The sequence below is a fragment of the Watersipora subatra genome, chromosome 3, assembly GCF_963576615.1.
Source record: "Watersipora subatra chromosome 3, tzWatSuba1.1, whole genome shotgun sequence".
NCBI classification, from domain to species: Eukaryota; Metazoa; Bryozoa; class Gymnolaemata; order Cheilostomatida; family Watersiporidae; genus Watersipora; species Watersipora subatra.
The window spans coordinates 69,818,910-69,843,960 of record NC_088710.1 but is presented as its reverse complement, the minus strand read 5'-3'; the positions used below and the strand labels follow the sequence as shown (position 1 = coordinate 69,843,960).

General features: G+C 37.6%; 1 protein-coding gene across 1 annotated transcript; it reads left to right on the top strand.

Annotated features, from left to right (window-relative positions):
• Positions 1-402: 402 nt before the first annotated feature.
• On the top strand, positions 403-24,766 carry LOC137391453 (pre-mRNA-processing-splicing factor 8). The gene is made up of 37 exons (XM_068077934.1): positions 403-481; positions 3,551-3,729; positions 3,961-4,129; positions 4,219-4,383; positions 4,493-4,708; positions 4,928-5,140; positions 5,801-6,032; positions 8,902-9,059; positions 10,508-10,660; positions 12,888-13,332; positions 14,356-14,584; positions 14,684-14,898; positions 15,324-15,413; positions 15,661-15,951; positions 16,129-16,321; positions 16,728-16,915; positions 17,004-17,242; positions 17,426-17,662; positions 17,851-18,088; positions 18,173-18,365; positions 18,546-18,687; positions 18,784-18,876; positions 19,050-19,185; positions 19,374-19,673; positions 19,899-20,045; positions 20,312-20,472; positions 20,559-20,750; positions 20,915-21,152; positions 21,328-21,549; positions 21,751-21,945; positions 22,132-22,325; positions 22,502-22,661; positions 22,828-23,049; positions 23,356-23,496; positions 23,666-23,805; positions 23,987-24,189; positions 24,367-24,766. Exons 2-37 carry the CDS (start codon positions 3,561-3,563, stop codon positions 24,519-24,521), a joined length of 7,074 nt encoding a protein of 2,357 aa, XP_067934035.1. The 5' UTR covers positions 403-481; positions 3,551-3,560; the 3' UTR covers positions 24,522-24,766.
• Positions 24,767-25,051: the final 285 nt, after the last annotated feature.

Genomic DNA, 25,051 nt, shown 5'->3' with positions numbered 1-25,051 from the left:
GCAACTTTCTATTACTGTATTCGACACTGCGCTCACAGAAAACGAACCTAGACTGAGATTTGTAAGCAAAAAGCTGGATTGAAACATAGAGGTAAAAACACTGCTTTTCGGACAGGTAGGATTCTGTCTACATGTACCTTTATGTGTTAGATTAAGAGATGAAAGACAATACATATCTAGGGTCATATGGGTTAATCCAGGGTTATAAAGATAGCCTATGCTTCAATAACAAATGTTTAAAATGTCATAGACGTACCATTTTTTGTAAATATACTTTTTCCTGTTAGTACATATCATAAACCTCTATTAGCAAAGTTACTCAAATTTTCAGCCATGCGCAATGCAGCGCCCTCTATTTCGTCTACCGCACGACTTTCGGCCATTTAATGTTTGAATGACTGACTTTCTTTCTCTACTATTAGTCGATTTGACTTCTTTATGTTCAAAGCGCCTATGTAGGCCAATATTCGAAGCGATTAAGGTAAATTTGCACAATTAAAGTGTTTTTGCCACCAAATTATCAATTTTCTCCACATATCAGCGACTAACAGTGAATATCTATAAACTGGCACTGTCGTCACACAAAAATTAATATAATATTACAGTCACACAGCGACCGAATATGTAGTCTCAATATAATGATATCGGTGTGATGATGTTAGATAATGCAATAAAAATGTAAGCACTATAGGTAGATAGGATAACTTGTTTTGCCTGCACTAACGCGGGAGTTTAAAATTTGTAATTCAGGCTACCATAGATGTGCGCTTAAATCACTCAATCGTAATACGTTTTACTTCAATTTCTGTGACACAAATGTAATACCGTGTTTGTTTTAGCAGTATTGAATTGTACGGAGTCAGCTAACAAATCAATTTTAAATGTTTTAAATTTAACATGTAATTGTATGACCGTTGATGAAAATAAATATAAACATGTATTATGAATACCTCCTGGTTTAATCCTTGGTGTCTGTTTTGGCTTGGTATGCATTTCTGGAAATTACGTACGTTTCCGTTTTATACTACACCTGCATATTCACTGCTGGAATCCAAATGAGCTCCACTTAAAACTAAAGTTACTCTTTCTAAAACCTTAGGCCTAAAGTTTTTTGGAATTATCTGTGCGAATATTAGTTGCTGCTTGACTACTTTATGGTAGCCGTTACATAGTCACTTACTGCAGTCTCTACTAAACTGAAAAAGCTCCTCGAAATGCTGCTGTATATATATTTGGAGCAATATATATACAGCAGTCCAAAACCTGTCCAGACGTCAGCTTTTATAGGCTTATGTAATAGACCTGGCCTCAAGGCCAGTCTGGCATTCTTAACCCAAGTTCGTAAGATGCAAACGAGCATGCAACAGGGAGTAGCCACAGCCTATGTATATACCACAATCGCTTTGGCCTACGCATGAATATAATCTTGGAGACACATTTTCATGCCACTTCTAGAAATTGGCGATTTATACCTCAATTACTCATAAGATCTAAAGAAGTCCTATGAGCGAATGCATTAAAATCCTTTAGCTCTTACCAAATGTGTTGATTATATGGCAAGCATCCGGTTACCGTAATCTACAAATAATAACAAATCAAGTATATATGTTCTAGCTGTACTACAAAGCATTGCCCGGGTAATGAAGTCTTTGGACAGAAAATTGATTTGTATTAAACATATAACAACGTTTGCCATTCTAACATTCAAACTACATATCATGAGAAAAGTGTTTTGTGTAATTGAAATAAATTAAAAGAAAAAATAAACACAACTGTAAAGGTTGTCAAACTTTGTCAAACAACTGTAACTTTCAAACTTTATATCATGAGGGAAATGGTTTGTGACAGGTCAAATAAAGTTGAAAAAAAATTACAGTTATAAAAGAGTTTAAATGTAAATGTGAAATAATTAGCAAGTAATAGCTAAATTAAGTATATTTTGATACAATTACAATAAAAGATGATTCGGTAATGATACAATCAATACGAACTGAGAAAACAAAATAAAAATTCTGAATATGTTGAATTAATAATAACAATTCTTGCATAGAAGTGTGTGCGTGCAAAAAAGTTGCTGTTTCACCAGAAGCTATCCATCAAAACTATGAATACGATGACACTAATACCTCTCGATACCGCTACAAATGTAAAAATGAGATATCGTACTGTCTTTGTCTGACCGAACAGAGAGAGAACGTCGAGGCTTTTCCTACGGAGGTAATACAATTGTCCCCGTCAAAAGAATTAGCCTTGAGTGCGATATAGCAATTGAACCTTATGAAAAGCCGAAAGTGGAAGTTCAAAACAAAAAAGCATCGTGTTTCATAGAGTTAAGAAAATTTATAGAGATTCAAATAATACGTCATTTAGCGTGTGCATACAGTATATGATAACATCTTTGATGAATATGCCTTGTATAGCTCAGTGGTAGAGCTCATAGTTTTAAAACTTGCGGTTTCAATCTATATGACTTCAAATCCATCGGAATGCGAAATTGTAGTTCTAAGATTTTAATATCTATAGCTGGACATACACACACAGACACACAAACTTTGAGAAACATAGATGTTATATCAATTTATAACTATTTAGGCCTGCATTTTATAATGGTGCGTCAGGAAGCTCAGGCTCATCCACTGTGACTGATGTCTACACGGCTTCTGAGTCGTGTAGACAGTTTAGTTATTTTGTTGCCTCAATGGTCGGTTGCAAATACTGTTATTAAGGGATAAGCCATCATAATCCAAATGCCTTGCGTATGCCCATACACATATCCTTTATACGTATAGAAAATCCAAAAATACCAAAAATTAACACATTAATACCGAGTCACTCTTCAAAAGCTAGGCCTACTCATTTTGACTGATTTCGCTGTTCCTTATGATAGATTTCACAGTTATAAAATGATTCATTGAAAACTTGCTTTAGTTTTATAGATTCCGTAGACGTTGCTAAATAATCTTACTTTTATCGTTCTTCATATTTACAATGCATCAACACCTCTTCTTGTGTGATCTGCACTTTAAAAGATAGAGTGGACTACGCCCTTACCCTCTTTTACTGCTTAGCTAGTAACATTTTCATTCCACATATTGTTCCTTTTGTGTACGTTATATATGTAACTATAGATGGTACAAAAAAGGGAATGGGATTTGATTAACAATAGAACTATGACCTCCCCAATGTGAAGCCATTTATTTTCTTCTGCAAAATAATACTGGACTATTAGCTGTTAAATTTACTAATACTAGCTCTGGTAAATTTACTAATACTAGCTGTTATATTTACTAATACTAGCTCTGGTAAATTTACTAATACTAGTTGTTAAATTGTCTAATACTAGCTCTGGTAAATCTTATTTACATGCTCTATTGATGATGAGGTTGACCTGTTCTCTATGTTCAACTGCTCCACAAACTGCTTTACAACCATTTTGACAATGAACAAGATGTCATTCTTAGCTGATTCATTTTTGTTATTTACTCATTACGAACACCGAGAACTTCGGTAACATTTTTTGATTTTAGTACATTCTGAACTTGTATTGTAGGCCCAATAAGATGGCTAACCCATTTTTTATGGGTCCTGGTGGGCCGGTGTATATGGTCAGTGGATTGCCACAGCAGGTAGCAGTTGCTCAGCAACAATTTATGGCCCCACCCCAGGCTGCGCCTCCTGCCCCGAAAGCTAGTGTCCCACAGCTTTCTGAGGAAAAGTTGCAAGAAAAAGGTTACTCTTACTAATATATCACCATTCTTTGAATTTACCACACTCGAATGATAAATTTCAATACAGTTTTCTTGTGCTGTTCTGGTAAATAATGCCAGATCATGTTTATAATTGTGCTAAGCAAAACTGGCTGCTTGCAGAAAGAATCTCAATTTGCACATTGGGTCAGTTTGAGCATTAAACCACAAAATATGCCACCATTTCATCAAAAATTGCTTGGGGTAATTTTAGCGAGGAAATGGCAGCAGTTGCAAATGAAACGCTATAGTGAAAAGAGAAAGTTTGGTTTCATTGATGCACAGAAGGAAGACATGCCTCCAGAGCACATAAGAAAAATTGTGAGAGACCATGGTGATATGACCAGTAGGAAGTTTCGCCATGACAAGAGAGTGTATCTCGGGTTAGTCAATGCAGGTGTAGACCTTTAATGTAACATTGATGCGTTGTTTAAATCTTGTGTGGTACTACATGCTAGATTCTGTGTTGTAGTGCTCTCAAGTACATGCCTCATGCTGTTCTTAAACTTCTGGAGAATATGCCCATGCCATGGGAACAAATTAGAGATGTACAGGCTCTTTACCACATCACTGGCGCAATAACATTTATCAATGAAATTCCTTGGGTCATTGAACCAGTCTACATGGCTCAATGGGGGTAAGTTTGGTCATTTTTGTTTCTCCAAGGGTAAGTTCTGTACTATGGAACCTGAATGTTTCTTTGCCATTCATCTCTGGTCTGTAAACTAAGCCTGTATTTGGTGTAGCACTATGTGGATCATGATGAGACGAGAAAAACGAGATAGACGGCACTTCAAGCGCATGAGATTTCCTCCGTTTGATGACGAGGAACCGCCATTGGATTATGCAGACAATATTCTTGATGTTGAACCACTGGAGGCGATTTGTATGGATCTAGATCCAGAGGAAGATGGGCCTGTGGCTGAGTGGTTCTATGATCACAAACCTCTTGCTGACACTAAGTGCGTTAACATGACATAAGTAATATATTGTAACCGTTGTGTATCAATCCAAAATGCATCAAAATTCGTTCATTTGTGAGATTGAGGTTGTACCTGTTTGAGATTGAGGTTGTATTTAGCCTGGTTAGCTCAGATAAACAGTATAGCTTGTCTGCATCTCAATCCATTTTGCTGTAATTGCATTTAATGATTGCATAAACCAGCTCTGATATTTTGCAGAATGGTAAATGGCACGTCATACAGAAACTGGTACCTGCCTTTACCTGTCATGTCGACATTGTACAGATTGGGAAACCAGCTTCTAACAGATCTGGTTGATGACAACTATTTTTATCTCTTTGATCTCAAATCATTCTTCACTGCCAAAGCCCTCAATGTTGCAATTCCAGGTGGGCCTAAGTTTGAGCCTCTCATCAAGGATAAGGAAATGGGGTGAGTTACAGCATTGCGAGCATAGAATGTGAAATGACTGCTAGAGCTGCTGACGAGTTTGTTGTCTTTTCTTTTAATAAACTTACGGCTATTGCATTTTAGTACAGTGCACCCTCTGAATACAATAATTCTATTATACGATTATTTCACTTAACGAAGTGAAACATGATGATTTTTCCACCTCGCCTTATGAATTCAACAAAATTTTTGCTGGAGTTCAACTTTGGCAGTCGGTGTGCTTATTACGTATGTCGAAGTAACAAAGATGCTAATATTCTGTTCGCCGAAAACCTTCTCAAAACGCCTAAAAGGGATACGATGACAGATTTCTCTCAGTTTGGTATTCTTCGTATAAAAAGTTGGTTGAATTATAACTGACTTTGCGATATTTTTTAATGCATTATGTAGTTATTTTCAGTAGAACTTTAATCAGTGACCATGCCGTGTTAATTCATGTTCTATTTTTATACAAAATGTTGTAATTGTTTAGGTTTAACCTTCTTGCTGATGTAAGTAAACATGGTACTCTCAAAAAATTATTGATTCATGAACACATATGGCTTACATTTTTTGCACCACCCAAAATGGGAAATTTTTGTGTACTATATTATGTTGGTTAATGCCAATCATTTGGGCGTCCATGTTCTAATCTTGATGTAGTGACGAAGACTGGAATGAATTTAATGATATCAACAAGATCATCATCAGACAACCTGTGAGAACTGAGTATCGTATAGCATTCCCATATCTCTACAATAGTCTGCCCTACCAAGTGAGGCTTACGTGGTACCACACACCTAATGTGGTCTTCATCAAAACTGAGGATCCGGACTTGCCTGCCTTCTACTTTGACCCATTGATTAACCCAATCTCACACAGACACACTCTCAAGGTACTCCTGCTTGAAAGAAAGTTTCAACTAATTTTAAGTACCCCAATCATTGATAATAGCCTGGAAACATTTTTGCAAACGAGGGTTTAAATGCTGCAACAAGGTGGGCTTCACAACGAGTGTCTATGTAGAATACTATGTCACAGAGGTACTTGGAGATAAAAACTCATTTTAATTGCAGAAACAAAAAAAATTACCCTAATTCCTTAGACATGGGTATCCACCTGTTTTTAATTGAGTCCCTGGTCAGATTTGGTTCATACTGGACACTTGAGCATTGATCAATCGATTTTCCTCACTTTTTACACACTGATCGTAAATTCTAATCATGAATCTAATTTACTAGCTAAAATGCCAAAGAAAATGGTATAGTTAGAGGAAATGATAAAAAGTTATGAAATGATTAAAAAGTTATGCAACGATGATTTGTGGTAGCAAAAAGTTATAATTTTACTTACTAGTAGACGTATTCATGAGTACTAAAATTATTACTGTTAGCTTAGAATATCTTTATAGGATACTCAAAGTTGAAGATAAATTTACCTCCATTCTCCTATCTTCCTCTGCAGCCTAATGCTGCTGAAGCCTGTCAGCTCTAACCATAACCTGTCTGATGATTAATGTAAAATAAATATGTCGATGAATGTAGCTACTAGAATCTACTAGTAGTCGAAGGGCGTGACTAATTAGTAATAGAGTAATCTACCTAGCAACGAGAGTCTTCGACATCACAGACAAACCGTTTTACGAGCGATAATATTTAACATGAATTATATAAAAATTTCATCCTGATGATTGGCTAAAGAAGAGATCTTATATTTATCGCTCGTAGACTCTTTTCAAATGTATCACTCCTTATGTCACGAATGAAACACCCGCTGGAATCTGAGCTTTTTAAAAGATGGCCTCATTCAAACGCATTTATCTCTGGACAGGGTTAGTTTACAAAGACAAGAATAACATGAAATTGTAGCTGATGCGTTAGTCTTTTATTGGTCTTAATTTATTAAATCGACCTTTTTGACGCAACCACATCGTCAAGGTAAGATTTGCATATGCTTGAGATTATATCAAAGGCTGTCCCTTGTCCCTACCTAGCCTTCATATTCAGAGAAACACATTCAAGTGGACAATGTTGGCGAGCAGGGCATAGGAAAAGTCGTAGATCGTACCATATTTGTTATTTTTATCCTTTTAAAATATTTCCTTTTTATGCGCGCGGTTTAAATGGTCCTGCATCAATGCTGCATTCTCCTCTGAAATGTTCTTTAATGTAAGGGATATATTGCTTACTGATAAACAATAGTAAGATGTCATGTTAGCTCGCACAATCGCATATATAAAAGATGAATGCAATTTTCTGTGCAATCATGTAGGTCCTACTGTAATATATTCAGCCTAGCGCAAGCATTAAATTTAATCATCTTATCCTTTATGGTGCGTTTACACTGGCCGACACCGACTCCGATTAGGTGCCAATACCCCGACTCAGACAGGTACCTCAGACAGGTACCTCAGACATTTCACGTGTGGGCGCCGACACCGACTCCCCCTTTACATTGCAACGATCAAACGATTTTTGTCGGTACCAACAGCCAATCACAGCGTTTCGCCGTTCTGACCTTCACCCGGCCACGCGAAGACGAGTACACATAAAAATCAACGCGCTTGATGTGGAAAATTATATACTAGTACTACACTACTACTACTGCTCCTACTACTGCTCCTACTACTATCGCTAGAAACAACTACTGAATGCCAAGCAATGAATGAATAATAAGGCAATGAAAACCCGAGCAAAGAACTGTACGTACAGTTCTTTCGTCCGAGTAATTATAATAAATAAAATGAATAATGAAGAAGATTGAATGGTGAATGTATATTTGTGGTAGTAGTAGTGTGGTGGACGCCGGGCCAACAGTTTACACTTTTTGTAATTGTTTGTATATATTTTATATGTCTGTAAATATTTTATTATATGGGTTGTCCTTTTTATTGTTGGCCTTGTTACTCGTTATGCTATCAATTGTCGTCGTTTATGTTGTCATATCAACGCACTAGCGGGCCTAATTATTGGCTATTCAAACATTGTTAGCCGGTGTTCTCACTCGGTCCCGTTAGCCGAAACAGGCAATTTTATTGTATATAAGGGAGCAACGCTCACTTAGTAGACAGAGCAAATGGCCGTACGCTCTTCGGCTAGCGAATTTCCTTCGCTAATAAAACATTGAATGAAATCACACGCAATTTATTTCTGTATGACATAATCTAGATCGTACCAAGGGCCAGCAAATTCCTTTACAGTAGTACTAGTAGTAGAACTAGTAGTAGTCGTACAACTGGCTTTTCACTTTTAATTAATTTAAATTAAAGAACTAACTTGATTTTTTGGTACTCTCGCGTTCACATCGTTGCTAGCCATGCTGGTTCACTATTAAAAAGAGAACGAGGGAAAGTTTAATGACAGTCTTCTAGCCTCTCATTAAACCTAGCCCTTTCGTTTCATAAACTTAGCACTGTCATTAATGCCTAGGCTCATTTAACCAGAGGCTCCTAGCTTCTGATTGGCTGATGAGCGTCCGATTTGTCGGTGCAACCGGGCACTGCTGGGTAGCTCCGACACCGACTTTCAGATCGGTGCTGACACCGATTTTTCTGTTCACACCTACCGACACCGACTCATCAAATTTGTCTGTGCACGACAAAATCGGCCAGTGTAAACGCACCATTAGAGTTTACATCCCTGTTTAGTTTACCCGTGAGTCAGCTGGTTAAGTGAGTCAGCTGGTTAACCGTGAGTCAGCTGGGTAATATTTAGTTACATTGCATAACCAAGTGAAACGCTGCTGATGTTAAATCGAATTTTTAGGGCGCTGACCCGTTGCCTGAAGATGATGAGGAGTTTGAGTTGCCCAGCTATGTGGAGCCATTTATGAAAGAAGTTCCTCTGTATACAGACAATACAGCGAATGGCATAGCCCTCCTCTGGGCTCCTAGACCATACAACCTCCGATCCGGTCGCACCAGGTGAATATTGTCAAGATCGGTTAGCAAAATAACTGCTTAGTAATTAGATGCTCGCTTAGTATTCCTACATTATATTTGATAAGTAGTGTCACCCCTGTGCATTTAGTGTGTTAGCATCACTCCTTGTATTTGCTGAGTAGTGACACCCCTGTGTATTTAGTTTGTTAGCATTACTCTTTGTATTTGCTGAGTAGTGTCACCCCTGTGCATTTAGTGTGTTAGTATTACTCCTTGTGCTTTTGACTACATAATACAGACGGTTCCCAACCTACGAACGAGTTACGTTCCGAACGATTGTTCGTAAGGTGAATTTGTTCGTAAGTGTCTTCAGTGCTATATTTTGTAATATAATTGATGTGTAAGGCCTATATAAGTATATTGAAGGTTTATATAAGTATGTTTAAGGCTTGTATAAGTAACCTGTATTGGTTTGTACTGAAAAAAATATTTAATAAAATGGAGATAATACTTTGGTGGACGCCGGGCCATGACACTGCATTTCTTATTTATTGTATGTCTTATCCTTTTTATAATATTGTTGTTTTAATCGTTATGCTATCACTTATCGTTGTTGTCTTATTTTTTGTATGTGTGGTCCGTTTAGTATATCGTTGTTCCACTCGTTGTGCTATTGTTATATCTGATATACCGTCATAACACTATCACTTATCATCACTTAGATTGTTGTCATACCAACGGCTAGCGGTCCTATTTATTCACCTTGTTAGCCGGTGTTCTTGCCGTTAGCCGGAACGGTTGATATTATTGTATATAAATGAGTGCGCTCATTTAGTTGGGCAGAACAGATAGCCGTACGCTCCTTGGCTAGTGAAATTTCCTTCACTAATTAAAAGCTGAATGAACTACACGCACTCTCTTCTCTTTATTTCTTAGTAGAGATCGTGCCAAGTAAAGGCCGGCAAATCCCTTTAGAATACGTACTAAAGTTCAAACAAAGTTCAAACAAAGTTCAAACAAATAGTTCGAAAGTTCTTCGAGTTACGAACAACGGTACATACGTTTGTATGTACCGTTGTTCGTAACTCGAATGTTCGTAAGTAGGGAACTGTCTGTACTCACAACATTCTAGTACCATGAGTATTGGTTATCAAGTGCATTAGGTACTGAATTTATGAATTCTGTCTTTAGCTTATGATAATACGCTGAGTAGAATGCGAAGAAATGGCGAGCTTCTGAGACTTAATGTTTAATGACGAATTTACACAGAATTTTAGTAGAAAATATCAACATTTTTCTATCATTTACAATTGTTTTTGACGTTTGAGGTGATCTGACTGCCAAGATGTTTCAAGATGGAAATCGACACAACTTGATGGCTGTTAAAAGGCTCAGAATACAGAATAATAATACACCTAATAATAGAAAATTGTTAGGTTTGACTACGCTAGGCCATTGCTATATTGTCGAGTTGTGATTGTTGTTATTAGGCGTGCCCTTGATGTCCCCCTCGTGAAAACATGGTATAGAGAGCATGTTCCAGCTGGTCAACCCGTCAAAGTTAGGGTCTCCTATCAGAAACTTCTCAAATACTATGTGCTTAATGCACTCAAGCACAGGCCTCCCAAAGCCCAGAAGAAGAGGTGAGTGCTCCTCTATGTTTGTTCCAGTACCTACTCTTATAGATAATTTTAGAAGAAACTGGTTTTTCCATCAAAGACTGGCTATACTGTCGAGGTCTGACACCAGTTTGTTAGGCACACGTTTCTGTATGTGTTAGCAGTAGGTAAAGCATGTTGGTGACCTTTCGGAATGCTTTTGCATGGCACTTGTTTTATTGGATTATACTGTTATTTACAAGTGCCTATTTGTGCTGTGAAACGTTACCAGAAGAGACAAGTGGACCATTCTGATCATTCTTGATAGTCATTCTTGTGCCAAATAAAAATAGATGAATTATAGAAAATAACTTTCAATGCGTAGCTTTTTTGTTCAATGTATAGCCAGCACGACTATAATTGAGAAGTACACAAAGAAAACATTGATTTATATATATATGTGTTTGTGTATATACATGTATATATACACAGTCAAACATGGATAACCCAAACTTCACGGGACCGAGTGAAAAAGTGTTCGAGCTATCCGAAAGTTCAAGTTATCAGAGCACTGTCGCGAGTCCATGTATTTATTAGTAGATATATGTACACATACAAACTATAATATAAATCAAAAGCATAAATGGCTTGTTTCAAATTAAATGTTCTGATGTAAAGTTTGAACAAAATTTTATCAGAAAGTATAAATATTTTCCTATTACTTGAGATTTGTTTGTTTGTTTTATGTGATGTGACTGCCAGGATGTTTTCAGATTAAAGTTGGCAAAACCTGATCGCTGTTGAAATGCTCAGAAGAAAAGACATCACTTTCTTTCAATATTTTTTAAAGTTTATGCGAAGGTTACCTCGCTTTTCCTTGCTTTCGAAGGACCATCGCTAAGCGAATGTTGGATAAAAATCAAATTTCATCAAACATCTCAAGGAATTTCTTCTTTCCTTAAGAAAAGATGTTGACAAAATTATTCTGCCGATGATGGTAATAACGATGCCTATGAACTACTAAAAGTTGAGGTTTATCTCTATGGCTTTGAGGAAAGTGATATTCTAAAGCGATAACAACCGTCTCTCTTCCGGCATCCTCAGACATCCCCATGTGTAACTTTTCTTCTTTGCATCACCTGATTTTCTTGCAATTAGTGCTAGACGAAGCAGCATAGTAATAGCATAGTAGACTAGTAGCATAGTAATAGTATAGTAGACTAATAGCACAGTAATAGTATAGTAGACTAATAGCACAGTAATAGTATAGTAGACTAATAGCACAGTAATAGTATAGTAGACTAATAGCACAGTAATAGTATAGTAGACTAATAGCACAGTAATAGTATAGTAGACTAATAGCACAGTAATAGTATAGTAGACTAATAGCACAGTAATAGTATAGTAGACTAATAGTAATAGTATAGTAGACTAATAGCACAGTAATAGTATAGTAGACTAATAGTAATAGTATAGTAGACTAATAGCACAGTAATAGTATAGTAGACTAATAGCACAGTAATAGTATAGTAGACTAATAGCATAGTAATAGTATAGTAGACTAATAGCATAGTAATAGTATAGTAGACTAATAGCACAGTAATAGTATAGTAGACTAATAGCATAGTAATAGTATAGTAGACTATTAGCATAGTAATAGTATAGTAGACTAATAGCATAGTAATAGTATAGTAGACTAGTAGCATAGTAATAGCATAGTAGACTAGTAGCATAGTAATAGCATAGTAGACTAGTAGCATAGTAATAGTATAGTAGACTAATAGCATAGTAATAGCATAGTAGACTAATAGTAATAGTATAGTAGACTAATAGCATAGTAATAGTATAGTAGACTAATAGCGTAGTAATAGTCTAGTAGACTAGTAGCATAGTAATAGCATAGTAGACTAATAGTAATAGTATAGTAGACTAATAGCATAGTAATAGTATAGCAGACTAATAGCATAGCAATAGATTGAGAATGGCATTTTATGAGTTCCACCATTCCAGATCCATTGTGGATCATGATATTTGCTGAATGTATCTCAAAAATTGCGTGCAGTGTACCATCCTTTCCTCTTTCAAGCATTATTCGATGCTATATATACACTTTGAAATGGTTCGTGGAATGTTACATGTATTGTACTCTGAGTATTTTCAAGTGACGCTTTGTAATAGCGAAGCTCAATAGAGCTAATTTTGTTTTTGTTGAGGCTATTTTATTTATTATATCAGCTAAATGTATATAAATTCCATATCATCGCTTTTTTAGGTATTTATTTCGGTCGTTCAAGGCTACCAAGTTCTTTCAGTCTACAACATTAGACTGGGTGGAAGTGGGCCTGCAGGTTTGCAGGCAAGGCTACAACATGCTCAACCTGCTTATTCACCGTAAAAATCTCAACTACCTTCACTTGGACTACAACTTCAATTTGAAGCCTGTTAAGACTCTGACTACCAAGGAGAGGAAAAAGAGTAGGTTTGGTAATGCCTTCCATCTGTGTAGAGAAATCCTCAGGCTCACCAAGCTCATTGTTGACAGCCATGTACAGTATCGCCTCGGAAACGTGGATGCCTTCCAGTTAGCCGATGGTATACAGTACACATTCGCTCATGTAGGACAGTTGACAGGAATGTACCGGTACAAATACAAACTGATGAGGCAAGTGAGGATGTGCAAGGATCTTAAACATGTGATCTACTACAGGTTTAACACAGTAAGTTGCCGATTCTCTTTCTGTGCTTAGTTGGTACCACAATATGGTGAAGGCTCATGCAGCAATATCTTGTACAAAGAGCGTGCAATGGTGTACATTTACCCATAAATTCATTGGATACTAGAATTCATGTTTTGCCAAGAGTGCTTATGCTGCTGCTGTCAATCTAAAAATTCATGAAATGTGAAATGGTTGCATGGTTTTTTAGACCAGCTATTGCCAGGAATTAACATCTATTCACAGTACTATTGGTTGAGTGTTACATTAATTTTAGTCTTCACAATTTCTTTATTGATAAATGAGATTTAACGTGCTCTTTTAAAGCTGCAGAACACAACTAAAACGTTCTTCTCTTAGCATCTACAACAATTCCACATAGGAAGACTTACTAAACTTTTAAGCAGTCGATATAATTGGTTGATGGATATAACATTGTTGCTTGATATAACAAAGAGTAAGGCCGGTTACTAAGGTCCGGTTGGGCCATGTCTAAGCGAAGCAATCTGTTCACATCTCTTCAAGCGTGTATCATGTAAAAATTACCGATTTTCAAGTCATTTGAAATATTAGCTTTTTGGTAACTGACTAAAATGTACATGCATAATTTGATCAGCTATAAAAGCGCACTGTATATTTTACGACCAGCTTTGGTGATGGCTTGACAGATCTATCTATATCTCTTCAACTACGAATTATTCTGTTTCTATGTTTTCAAGTTATCATTGTAAAGTTTGCATTAATCTCATTGATTTTTGATTAAGTAAGACCCCTACCACAAACTATGTTTCCGCTCTTTTTTTGTTCAATGATTTAATGTATTTTTCTTGTTTTTCACAAATATTGCTTCCTTTTTGGAAGCTGCAAGCGATTAAAAACTGCTCTGACTACATCAGCTAATCACTTTGCTCCTTTTGTTCTTAGGGCCATAAGTTAATATGATTGCTTACATGTATTTACAGCAGATGTAGAACAATAAATTGAGAATGGAGAGATAATCTTAGTAATTGCTTTTCCTTATTCTAGGGACCAGTAGGAAAGGGTCCAGGCTGTGGATTTTGGGCTCCAGGCTGGAGGGTATGGCTCTTCTTCATGAGGGGTGTCACACCGCTGCTGGAACGCTGGTTAGGCAATCTATTGGCTAGGCAATTCGAAGGTCGCCATTCAAAAGGAGTAGCCAAGACCGTTACAAAGCAGCGAGTAGAAAGCCATTTTGATCTCGAGCTCAGGGCTGCCGTGATGCATGACATTTTAGGTAATAAGCTAGAAGGACTCTATAATTAAGTTTTGAACTTCTCTATTTAGCAGTTTTAATTGAAGAAAAGGTAGTTTATTTGTATTTTTAATCTTTTAGACATGATGCCCGAAGGGATAAAACAGAACAAAGCTAGGACAATCCTGCAGCACTTGAGTGAGGCATGGAGATGCTGGAAAGCAAACATTCCTTGGAAGGTTCCAGGATTGCCAACACCTATAGAGAATATGATCTTGAGATATGTGAAGTCTAAGGCTGACTGGTGGACGAACACTGCGCACTACAATAGAGAGAGAATAAGGAGGGGAGCAACGGTAAGTGTGCTAAATACTCCGCTCAAGTACACGTAATGATAGAGAAGTCATTTGTTAGCCAGCCTCTGGCTTAACAGCTATTTTTCTGGGGTTGTGCGCTCGTACGTGGGCGGAGCTTGCAAGCCTCACTTTCAAATTTTAGCCACAAGCTTGCGCATTCATATGAGTTGGTCCTTTTATATCGTGTCTTCAAACCGGTAAGAAGGTTAACTTTCAATCCTCGCAGCACATGCTGATATCGTGCCATCTACTTTTGCTTTATATACATTCTAATCTAGGATGGACCTGCGATTCACGAATGATAATTACCAATATGTTAAATGGTGTTGCATTGCTGCTATTTCCTCTACTTTTCGCACACGTGAAGCCATCCTTTTACCAACCGACGCGGCAATTATAACTCGTCTGTTTTGTTACTCGTGTAGGTGGACAAGACAGTTTGCAAAAAGAATTTGGGAAGGCTAACTCGGCTTTACCTCAAATCAGAGCAAGAGCGACAGCACAACTATCTCAAGGTAAATAATTATTATTTGCTGCTTTTTGCAGTTGTGAGCAGGTTTTGCTGTATTACAGAGAACAAACTTTAACTTGCACACCAGCTTCTGCGGGAACATATGTTTTCTTGGACGTTCATTGTGCAGAGACAAACTTTATTCTATCGAAGCCAGATTTTTACATAGAGGATGTGGCTGCATGATGTAGAACACTTGCATTGTTGTTCGTGTTGATTAGTAATGTTCATCTATTTCTGTTATTACCTAGGATGGGCCGTATATCACTGCTGAAGAAGCGGTTGCGATATATACTACTACTGTTCACTGGTTGGAGAGCCGCAGATTTTCTCCTATACCATTTCCACCACTTTCCTACAAACACGACACCAAGTTACTGATTCTTGCTCTTGAAAGGCTGAAAGAGGCCTACAGTGTAAAAAGTCGTTTGAATCAGTCACAAAGAGAAGAGCTAGGATTAATTGAACAAGCGTATGATAATCCTCATGAAGCTCTATCCAGGATCAAGCGTCACTTGCTTACTCAGCGAGCTTTCAAAGAGGTATGTTATACATTTTATAAAACATTTATACTTCCATTCGGTAAAGATGATCTTATCGTCCTGACTAATACTTGTGGAGGTGTAACTTTTCTGATTCTGAACCAAGATGTAAATTGAATAGTTTATGTGGAAGCTTGTAGTAGATTACCAGATGTCCAACATTTATGCATTCTTCAGGTTGGCATTGAGTTTATGGACCTGTACAGTCATTTGGTTCCGGTATATGACATCGAACCATTAGAGAAAATAACAGATGCCTATCTGGACCAATATCTCTGGTATGAGGCTGACAAAAGAAAGTTGTTTCCGCAATGGATTAAACCAGCAGACTCTGAGCCCCCTCCGTTGCTTGTTTACAAGTGGTGTCAAGGTGTGTGGTGTATAAGTACTATAATGATATATTTTATAATACTGACAAATTTCAACATCAGAGAAAATTAATCAAAAAATTTCATATTGGTAGCAAACCAAACCCTACTTGATTTTTTTAGTTTTCTCCGAGTTGTTTAGGTTATTAATAAATTCATATTTAGATAATGCCGTGCTGCTTAATGCAGTCATACTAGTTCATGAGTGTGAATTCCTATGAACAAAGTGTAATCCAGTTGAACCTTCTAATATAAACATGGTTATTTATAGTGAGTTGCAATGTTTTCTTATTTAGGTATTATTACATAATACCGTGTTGATATATACATTTTTATGAGTTGACGTAGCTTTGACTCTACATGTTGGTTTTGATAGATGATGTATTTTCAGTGTATGGTTGATTGTAGGCATCAACAACATGTCTGATGTGTGGGACACCTCTGAAGGCGAGTGCAATGTCATGCTGGAAACTAGTTTTGACAAGCTGTATGAAAAAATAGATTTGACTCTACTCAACAGGCTGTTACGTCTTGTTTTGGACCACAATATTGCAGATTACATGACTGCAAAGAACAATGTTACGATAAACTACAAGGTACCAACATGTAGCCTCTCATGAAAATTGTTTGCTAACTGCAAACTATTGAAGGAGTTGTATTCACCAAGCTATTTCATTGTTGTAGGACATGAACCACACCAACTCCTATGGTATTATCAGAGGATTGCAGTTTGCTTCATTTGTGGTTCAATACTATGGTCTGGTTAATGACCTACTTGTTCTGGGACTCCAACGTGCAAGTGATATGGCTGGTCCTCCTGGCAGGCCAAATGACTTTCTAACATTTCATGATGTTCAAACAGAAGTGGACCACCCTATTCGACTTTATTCCCGATACATTGACAGGGTTCACATATTCTTGAGGCATGTGTGCATATATAAATTATTCTTGCGCACTCTTGACCAATTATAATGATGAGTTGCAGCATAGATAGGGACATATGAAAAATTCATGATTTTTGCACTATGCTCTGAACAACTGTCTTGAACGTCATTAATGTGTTCTTTGTCAAGATAGGTTTTCACAATGAATTTTGTTTGTAACAGGTTTACCGCTGAAGAAGCGCGAGATTTGATACAGCGCTATTTGACTGAGCATCCAGATCCCAACAATGAAAACATTGTTGGGTACAACAACAAAAAATGCTGGCCAAGAGATTCTCGTATGCGACTCATGAAGCATGATGTGAACTTGGGCCGAGCTGTTTTCTGGGATATAAAAAATCGATTACCAAGATCAGTAACGACAATTTTGTGGGAAGGCAGTTTCTGCTCTGTTTACAGGTATTGAAAAGAATATATTCTGTATATTTCATCTTGCCAAACCCATGTGATGTAAGCAGTCTCTGAATGTATGAAGATATCACTACATAATCTGACACCTCAGCTGATGTTTTTGCAATAATTATATTGCCAAATGTACATTCTTTATACAAACTAGTGTTAATTTTAGACAAAAATATCTGTTGTAGCAAAGACAACCCTAATTTGCTGTTCAACATGTCTGGCTTTGAATGTCGAATTTTACCAAAGTGTCGCTGTCCAAGTGAAGAGTTCACACACAAAGACGGTGTGTGGAATTTGCAAAATGAAGTGACAAAGGAGCGTACTGCACAATGCTTTCTCCGAGTTGATGATGAAAGTCTGACCAGATTCCACAACCGTATCAGACAAATCCTTATGGCCTCAGGATCTACAACATTTACAAAAGTATGTACTGATTGCTCATACCGTTGTGTTATAACGCTACTGATTTGCTTTAAATTTCACCTTGAAACAAATTTGATGTTCCAGATTGTGAACAAGTGGAATACTGCTCTGATTGGCCTGATGACATACTTCAGAGAAGCTGTTGTTAATACGCAAGAACTTCTAGATCTCCTGGTCAAGTGTGAAAATAAGATACAGACCCGGGTAAAAATCGGTCTCAACTCCAAAATGCCAAGCAGGTTTCCTCCTGTGGTGTTTTACACTCCTAAGGAATTAGGTATGTCTGTAACTAAAGCTCTTCTCGTGTTAGTCTGTATTTTTAAAGAATTGATGAATTTTCACGACGGTCTTCTTATTGCCATGAGTGACATAACGTGATGCTGATCTGGTTGCTTTTGCTTTTTCACTGTGCCAAGTTTTATCTTGGCTCTTTACAAATTCCTTTTTTCCATTTTAGGTGGACTGGGTATGCTTTCAATGGGACATGTGCTGATTCCACAGTCGGATCTCCGTTGGTCTAAACAAACTGATATCGGTATCACACATTTCCGTTCTGGCATGAGTCATGATGAGGACCAGCTCATCCCCAACCTTTACAGGTTTGTTCTCATATAATTAAGTATTTCAATCGTTTCAAATTTTGCGCACGATCATTGTTAGCACCATTGAAATTTCTTGGTTTTGTTTTTTATTAGGTACATCATGCCTTGGGAAAGCGAGTTCATCGACTCGCAGAGAGTCTGGGCAGAGTATGCCCTGAAGAGACAGGAGGCCAATGCTCAAAACAGGTACACAATGTTTGATTTTTTACTCAACAGTACAGTCGATCTCTGATGTGAAAAAGTTCTCAGACAGGCAACTGGTCGGACGAAATCAACTCTCTTGCTGAGATCGCAAGGTCAAGTTAGTTTCTGTAATCACTTGGCAATCGACAACTCAATTCGTTTGTGGTTTTTTTCAGGCGCTTGACACTGGAAGATTTAGAAGACTCGTGGGACCGAGGCATCCCAAGAATTAACACCCTTTTTCAAAAGGATCGACACACACTTGCGTATGACAAAGGCTGGCGAGTAAGAACCGAGTTCAAAGCATATCAGGTATGGTGAGGAGGTCTTATCAATTCTGTACATCAACACCTGTGATTTAACTTTGTGTTTAGCATAGTGCATTTATGTACCCTGATGATGCCATTCGTCACTACCGATGAGGTTATAGGATTCTCTAATGTTCCAGGTCTCAGAAGCAAAAGGCATATAATGGAAATGAAAATATTTTGTATTTTTAGGTTTTGAAACAAAACCCTTTTTGGTGGACACACCAAAGACACGATGGCAAACTTTGGAACTTGAACAACTACCGAACAGATATGATACAAGCCTTAGGAGGTGTAGAAGGCATTCTTGAACATACCTTGTTCAAAGGCACATACTTTCCCACATGGGAAGGATTGTTCTGGGAAAAAGCTTCTGGTTTTGAAGAGTCCATGAAGTACAAGAAGCTAACCAATGCTCAGCGATCTGGGTTGAATCAGATTCCCAATCGCCGATTCACTCTGTGGTGGTCGCCTACAATCAACAGAGCAAATGTAATCAGAACTTTAGTTTTTTCTTGTAAGGTTTTGCATTCCAGCTTCGGTCATGCATATCATTGCAAGGCCGTCGTTTATAGTGCAAAGATTAACTTGTCCAAAGACAGTGGCATGATTCTATGATTTTGACATTCGCAAACGGGCAGACATTTGCTTTACCCTATCTGTAGAAGTGTTCTTCAATGTATATGCGTTTTTCTGATATATTTTTGCCTGATCCAGGTCTATGTTGGATTCCAAGTACAGCTAGATCTCACTGGAATTTTCATGCATGGCAAGATACCTACACTGAAGATCTCATTGATCCAAATTTTCAGAGCTCATCTTTGGCAAAAGATACACGAGAGTGTTGTCATGGATTTGTGTCAGGTACGTTTCAATTATTTTTCGAGGTAATTGCGTGAGTAAAGACTATCTGCCATGGTATTGGTTTTTAAAAACTATTTTCTGAAACGAAGTTAGTGGTGTGTGCTGAATGATCTCCTTGTACGGAAGTGTGAGATGTAGCAGCTATCTTCAACAAAAAAAAACATCTTAGCGCTTTGTACGCTTAAAAATTGAGTATTACATGGGGATGCTGCATTTCATCAATTTTTCGTGTTGATGCAGTTATTATTTAATATATATTATTACAGGTTTTTGATCAAGAATTAGATGCATTGGAAATCGAGACCGTGCAAAAAGAAACTATCCATCCCAGAAAGTCATACAAAATGAACAGTTCTTGTGCAGACATTCTTCTTTTTGCTGCTTACAAGTGGAATGTGTCAAAACCATCTCTCATTGCAGATTCCAGGTTTGTCTAGTTGAGCTTTGATGAGTCACATGTCATAATACCTATATTGATTTGTTTTGGCAAATCTTAATGCATTTTCTTTGTAGAGATGTCATGGATAATACAACAACGCAAAAGTATTGGATTGATGTGCAGTTGCGTTGGGGTGATTATGACTCGCATGATGTCGAACGATATTGTCGCGCCAAGTTTTTAGACTACACAACTGACAATATGAGCATCTATCCATCACCTACTGGCGTTCTTATAGCCTTGGATTTGGCATACAGTTTGCACAGGTACTTTTGTTTGCTAGAGCAACTTTCTATGTCCACGTTTGATGATCATTTGCAATCCAACTCTGATAGAATTGATGACACACCTGGCTGACGTGTTTTGGTGTGTGTAGAGATATCCACATTTGATCTAGTGATGTTGTTTTAGCATTGGATGTATGTTGTAGCGCATTTGGAAACTGGTTCCCAGGAGCAAAGCCGTTAATCCAACAAGCTATGGCTAAAATCATGAAGGCCAATCCTGCATTGTATGTGCTGAGGGAGCGCATTCGGAAAGGACTGCAGCTGTATTCATCTGAGCCTACAGAACCATACTTGTCTTCTCAAAATTATGGCGAGCTGTTTTCAAATCAGATAATCTGGTTTGTTGATGACACAAATGTTTATAGAGTGACAATTCATAAGGTGAGTCTGTGCTGAAGCATGTGCATGTTTTTAATGAGATTGTATGATTACAAATTTTCAATCCTATCTTGTTCGTGATGATACTGTGGATCAACCAAATGACAGTCAATTTAAAGCCATTGTCTGCCAACTAATAACGTGGTGTGATTTTTATTGAGTGTGATTCATGTTTTAGACATTTGAAGGCAACTTGACAACCAAGCCTATCAATGGCGCCATATTCATTTTCAATCCAAGAACTGGACAGCTTTTTCTAAAGATCATACACACATCTGTGTGGGCAGGACAAAAACGTCTCGGACAGCTTGCCAAATGGAAAACTGCAGAGGAAGTGGCAGCACTTATCAGATCATTGCCTATTGAGGAGCAGCCAAAGCAAATCATTGTCACCAGAAAGGTTTGGCATTACAGCTGTTTTTCATAACTGTTGGTTGACTGGTATGATGAAATATCCAGCTATGTTCGCAGCATTTGTCCGGAGAGCACGCGACTTTAAGATGGATATCTTTGTTGGGTGTCTGACCAGTCTGATTGAGCATCATAACTAATTCATAGGTAGTCAAAAAATGTTACAATTTGTCGTTTACAATTTTTGCAGGGTATGCTTGATCCACTGGAGGTACACTTGCTAGACTTTCCAAACATAGTCATCAAAGGCAGTGAGCTGCAGTTGCCTTTCCAAGCATGTCTGAAAGTAGAAAAGTTTGGAGATCTTATCCTCAAAGCAACTGAACCGCAAATGGTTCTGTTCAATCTATATGATGACTGGCTCAAGACTATTTCATCCTACACTGTAAGCGGTGCACATCATAGGTTGATGAAACGTTCTTGCATCAACCAATGATGACCATTGCACTCGGAATATTTCTGTCGAACAATCTAACTAAACGAGCTTTTTAAATCTGACTTTGTCACTTTTATCCTTTTGCTATTATTTTTCCACAAGGCAAGTATTAAAGTGTTTTTGATGTTTTCATAGGCTTTCTCGCGTCTAATACTCATCCTGCGAGCGCTGCATGTCAACAATGACCGTACTAAAGTTGTATTGAAGCCAGACAAGACCACCATTACAGAGCCGCATCACATTTGGCCCACCCTCTCAGATGAGGAATGGATAAAAATTGAGGTGCAGCTAAAGGATCTAATCTTGGCTGATTACGGGAAGAAAAACAAGTTCGTTTGTCATTAACTTTTCACTTATTCAACACCAGCTAGGATGTGTTGTTTCATGTGATACTTGCTACTACTGAAAACTGATGCATTATTAACCTGTCTGAGCTGCTTGCTGTATCTGCTTTAATGCATGTTATCTTTCAAATATTTATTAATGAATCTGCTATATCTTTTAGCGTGAATGTTGCCTCGCTCACGCAATCGGAAATTCGTGATATCATTCTCGGTATGGAAATTTCTGCGCCTTCAGCCCAACGCCAGCAAATTGCAGAAATTGAAAAACAGACTAAGGAGCAGTCGCAATTGACAGCTACTACAACCAGAACTGTCAACAAGGTACCACTGTAATTTTGGTCCATCTATTTGGTGCATTGTGTCAGTTGATGAGATCTGGATTCTGATACTTTGTGTTGACATTTCCCTATTACCTGATGGCAGTTTTACAAAGCTGTTTGTTTGCATTGCCGGTGTTTCGTGGATCAGCTAAGTTGAATTCTTTCAGCACGGTGATGAAATCATTACGGCCACAACAAGCAATTATGAGACTTCTACATTCTCCAGTAAGACAGAATGGAGAGTTCGTGCTATATCTGCGACGAATCTTCATTTACGTACCAATCACATTTACGTGTCATCAGATGACATCAAGGAAACTGGGTTCACGTACATTCTGCCAAAGAATGTTCTGAAAAAGTTCATAATCATTTCTGATTTGCGAGCTCAGGTATCTCCTATATATATATATCTTTTTGGCTTCATATTAATTTCTGTGTCTGCTGCTGTTAATTTGGCTTTTGCTGATGACTACGATATTGCGCTCGCTTGGAAAAATTGCAAAGAAGTACTTTATTATTATAGCAAGCATGATAACCTTAAGTACAATTTACAATAACAAGTACAATACCATACTCATCTTAATACCTCCAATAACGATGAAGCCAGCTGTGCACGTTCACTTTAATTATGTCAAGTTCTTTGACATAATTCACTTATTGAGTTCATTCATTTTTATGTCAATCCTTTATCATAGATTGCTGGTTATCTGTATGGAGTCAGCCCCCCTGATAATCCTCAAGTGAAAGAAATAAGGTGCATAGTGATGCCTCCTCAATGGGGTACACACCAGACGGTGCATCTTCCCAACTATCTGCCCGGTCACGAATATCTCAAGGTGCGTTTTTTCTTTAACAATTTAGTGGTTATATGTTCGTGATCTGATGGTGTTGTTTACCAAATCGTATCAGTGATGACTTGACGATTCTTCTAGCTGATCACGTATCGGTCATGTTTCTGCTTTCCATCTCTCAGGTTTTTGTGTTCACTTGTATTTTATGTGGTAGGAGATGGAACCATTGGGATGGATACACACGCAGCCTAATGAACTTCCTCAGCTTTCTCCTCAAGACATTACTGCGCATGCCAAGATAATGTCAGATAATCCATCGTGGGATGGTGAAAAAACAGTAGTGATCACTTGCAGGTTGGTTATTTCCTGTAAAATAGATTTATTCTTAGGTAAAAATATGATGACACTCGATGACGAGTGTGACTGCGTTAGCTATGAACGATTGAGGCATTTGTCTGATTACTTACCTACAACCCCCAAATAAATGTTGGGTTCTAACTTGGATTCCTGTTTCAACATCTATTCCATTTTGCAGTTTCACTCCGGGGAGTTGTTCATTGACTGCATACAAGCTCACACCTACTGGCTATGAATGGGGTCGCCAAAACACTGATAGAGGAAATAATCCTAAGGGTTATCTGCCATCCCATTATGAAAGAGTGCAAATGTTGTTGTCTGATAGATTTCTTGGCTACTTCATGGTACCAGTGCAAGGTTCTTGGAACTACAATTTCATGGGTATGTTGAGTAAAATTGGTCACAATGAATGGAGATTTATGGATGTGATGAGAATTATCTTCCTTATCTACTAAGACGCATCAATGGTTACATGTTGTTCTGAAGTCCAGGGATTTCTGCAAATGTTATTGTTAGGTTAAACTGCAATTGTGAATTTTTTATACAATTTTGTTTTAGGTGTCCGTCATGAAGCCAACATGAAATATGAACTTATGCTCAGCAACCCCAAAGACTTTTACCATGAAGTGCATCGGCCTTCTCATTTTATGAATTTCACCAGTATAGAAGAGGGAGATGCTGTGGCTGCAGATCTTGAAAATGCTTTTCAGTAATATCATTACTGTAAATTCATGTTGAAAATTGTTTTATATGTAGCAAGTCTCTCATTCCACATGTACAAGATAATGCCGGTGGCTAGCTGAAGTTGAACTGTTTCTAGTAACAATTCTTAAGACTTGCATTTTCTTTGTATAAGTTGCAACTAGCTAGCAAGCATTCACTTGTAATATCTAATGTACAAAAATCGTTTTGCATAGAAGCAATTTTTATTCCGTTTCAAATATATGTACATTCGGTATTTGCACCATTAAATGAATCCGTAAAAAGCATTATTGTAATAGAAAGTTGCAAAAATGGTGTTGCAGGACATAAAATACATGGATGCAGCAAATAAATTGCATAGCCATCAAAACAAAATAATTAGATGTAGTGTTGTGCCTATTGGTAAACAGACATTACTTGGGATGATGATTGTGAGGAGTTAATGTACACGAGCAGTGCAGCTTGTGCTGGTCTCAAGTCTTGTTTAATTTGTGAGAGCTGATGCATTAACAAATACTGATCTATTGCTTGATAGATTAGT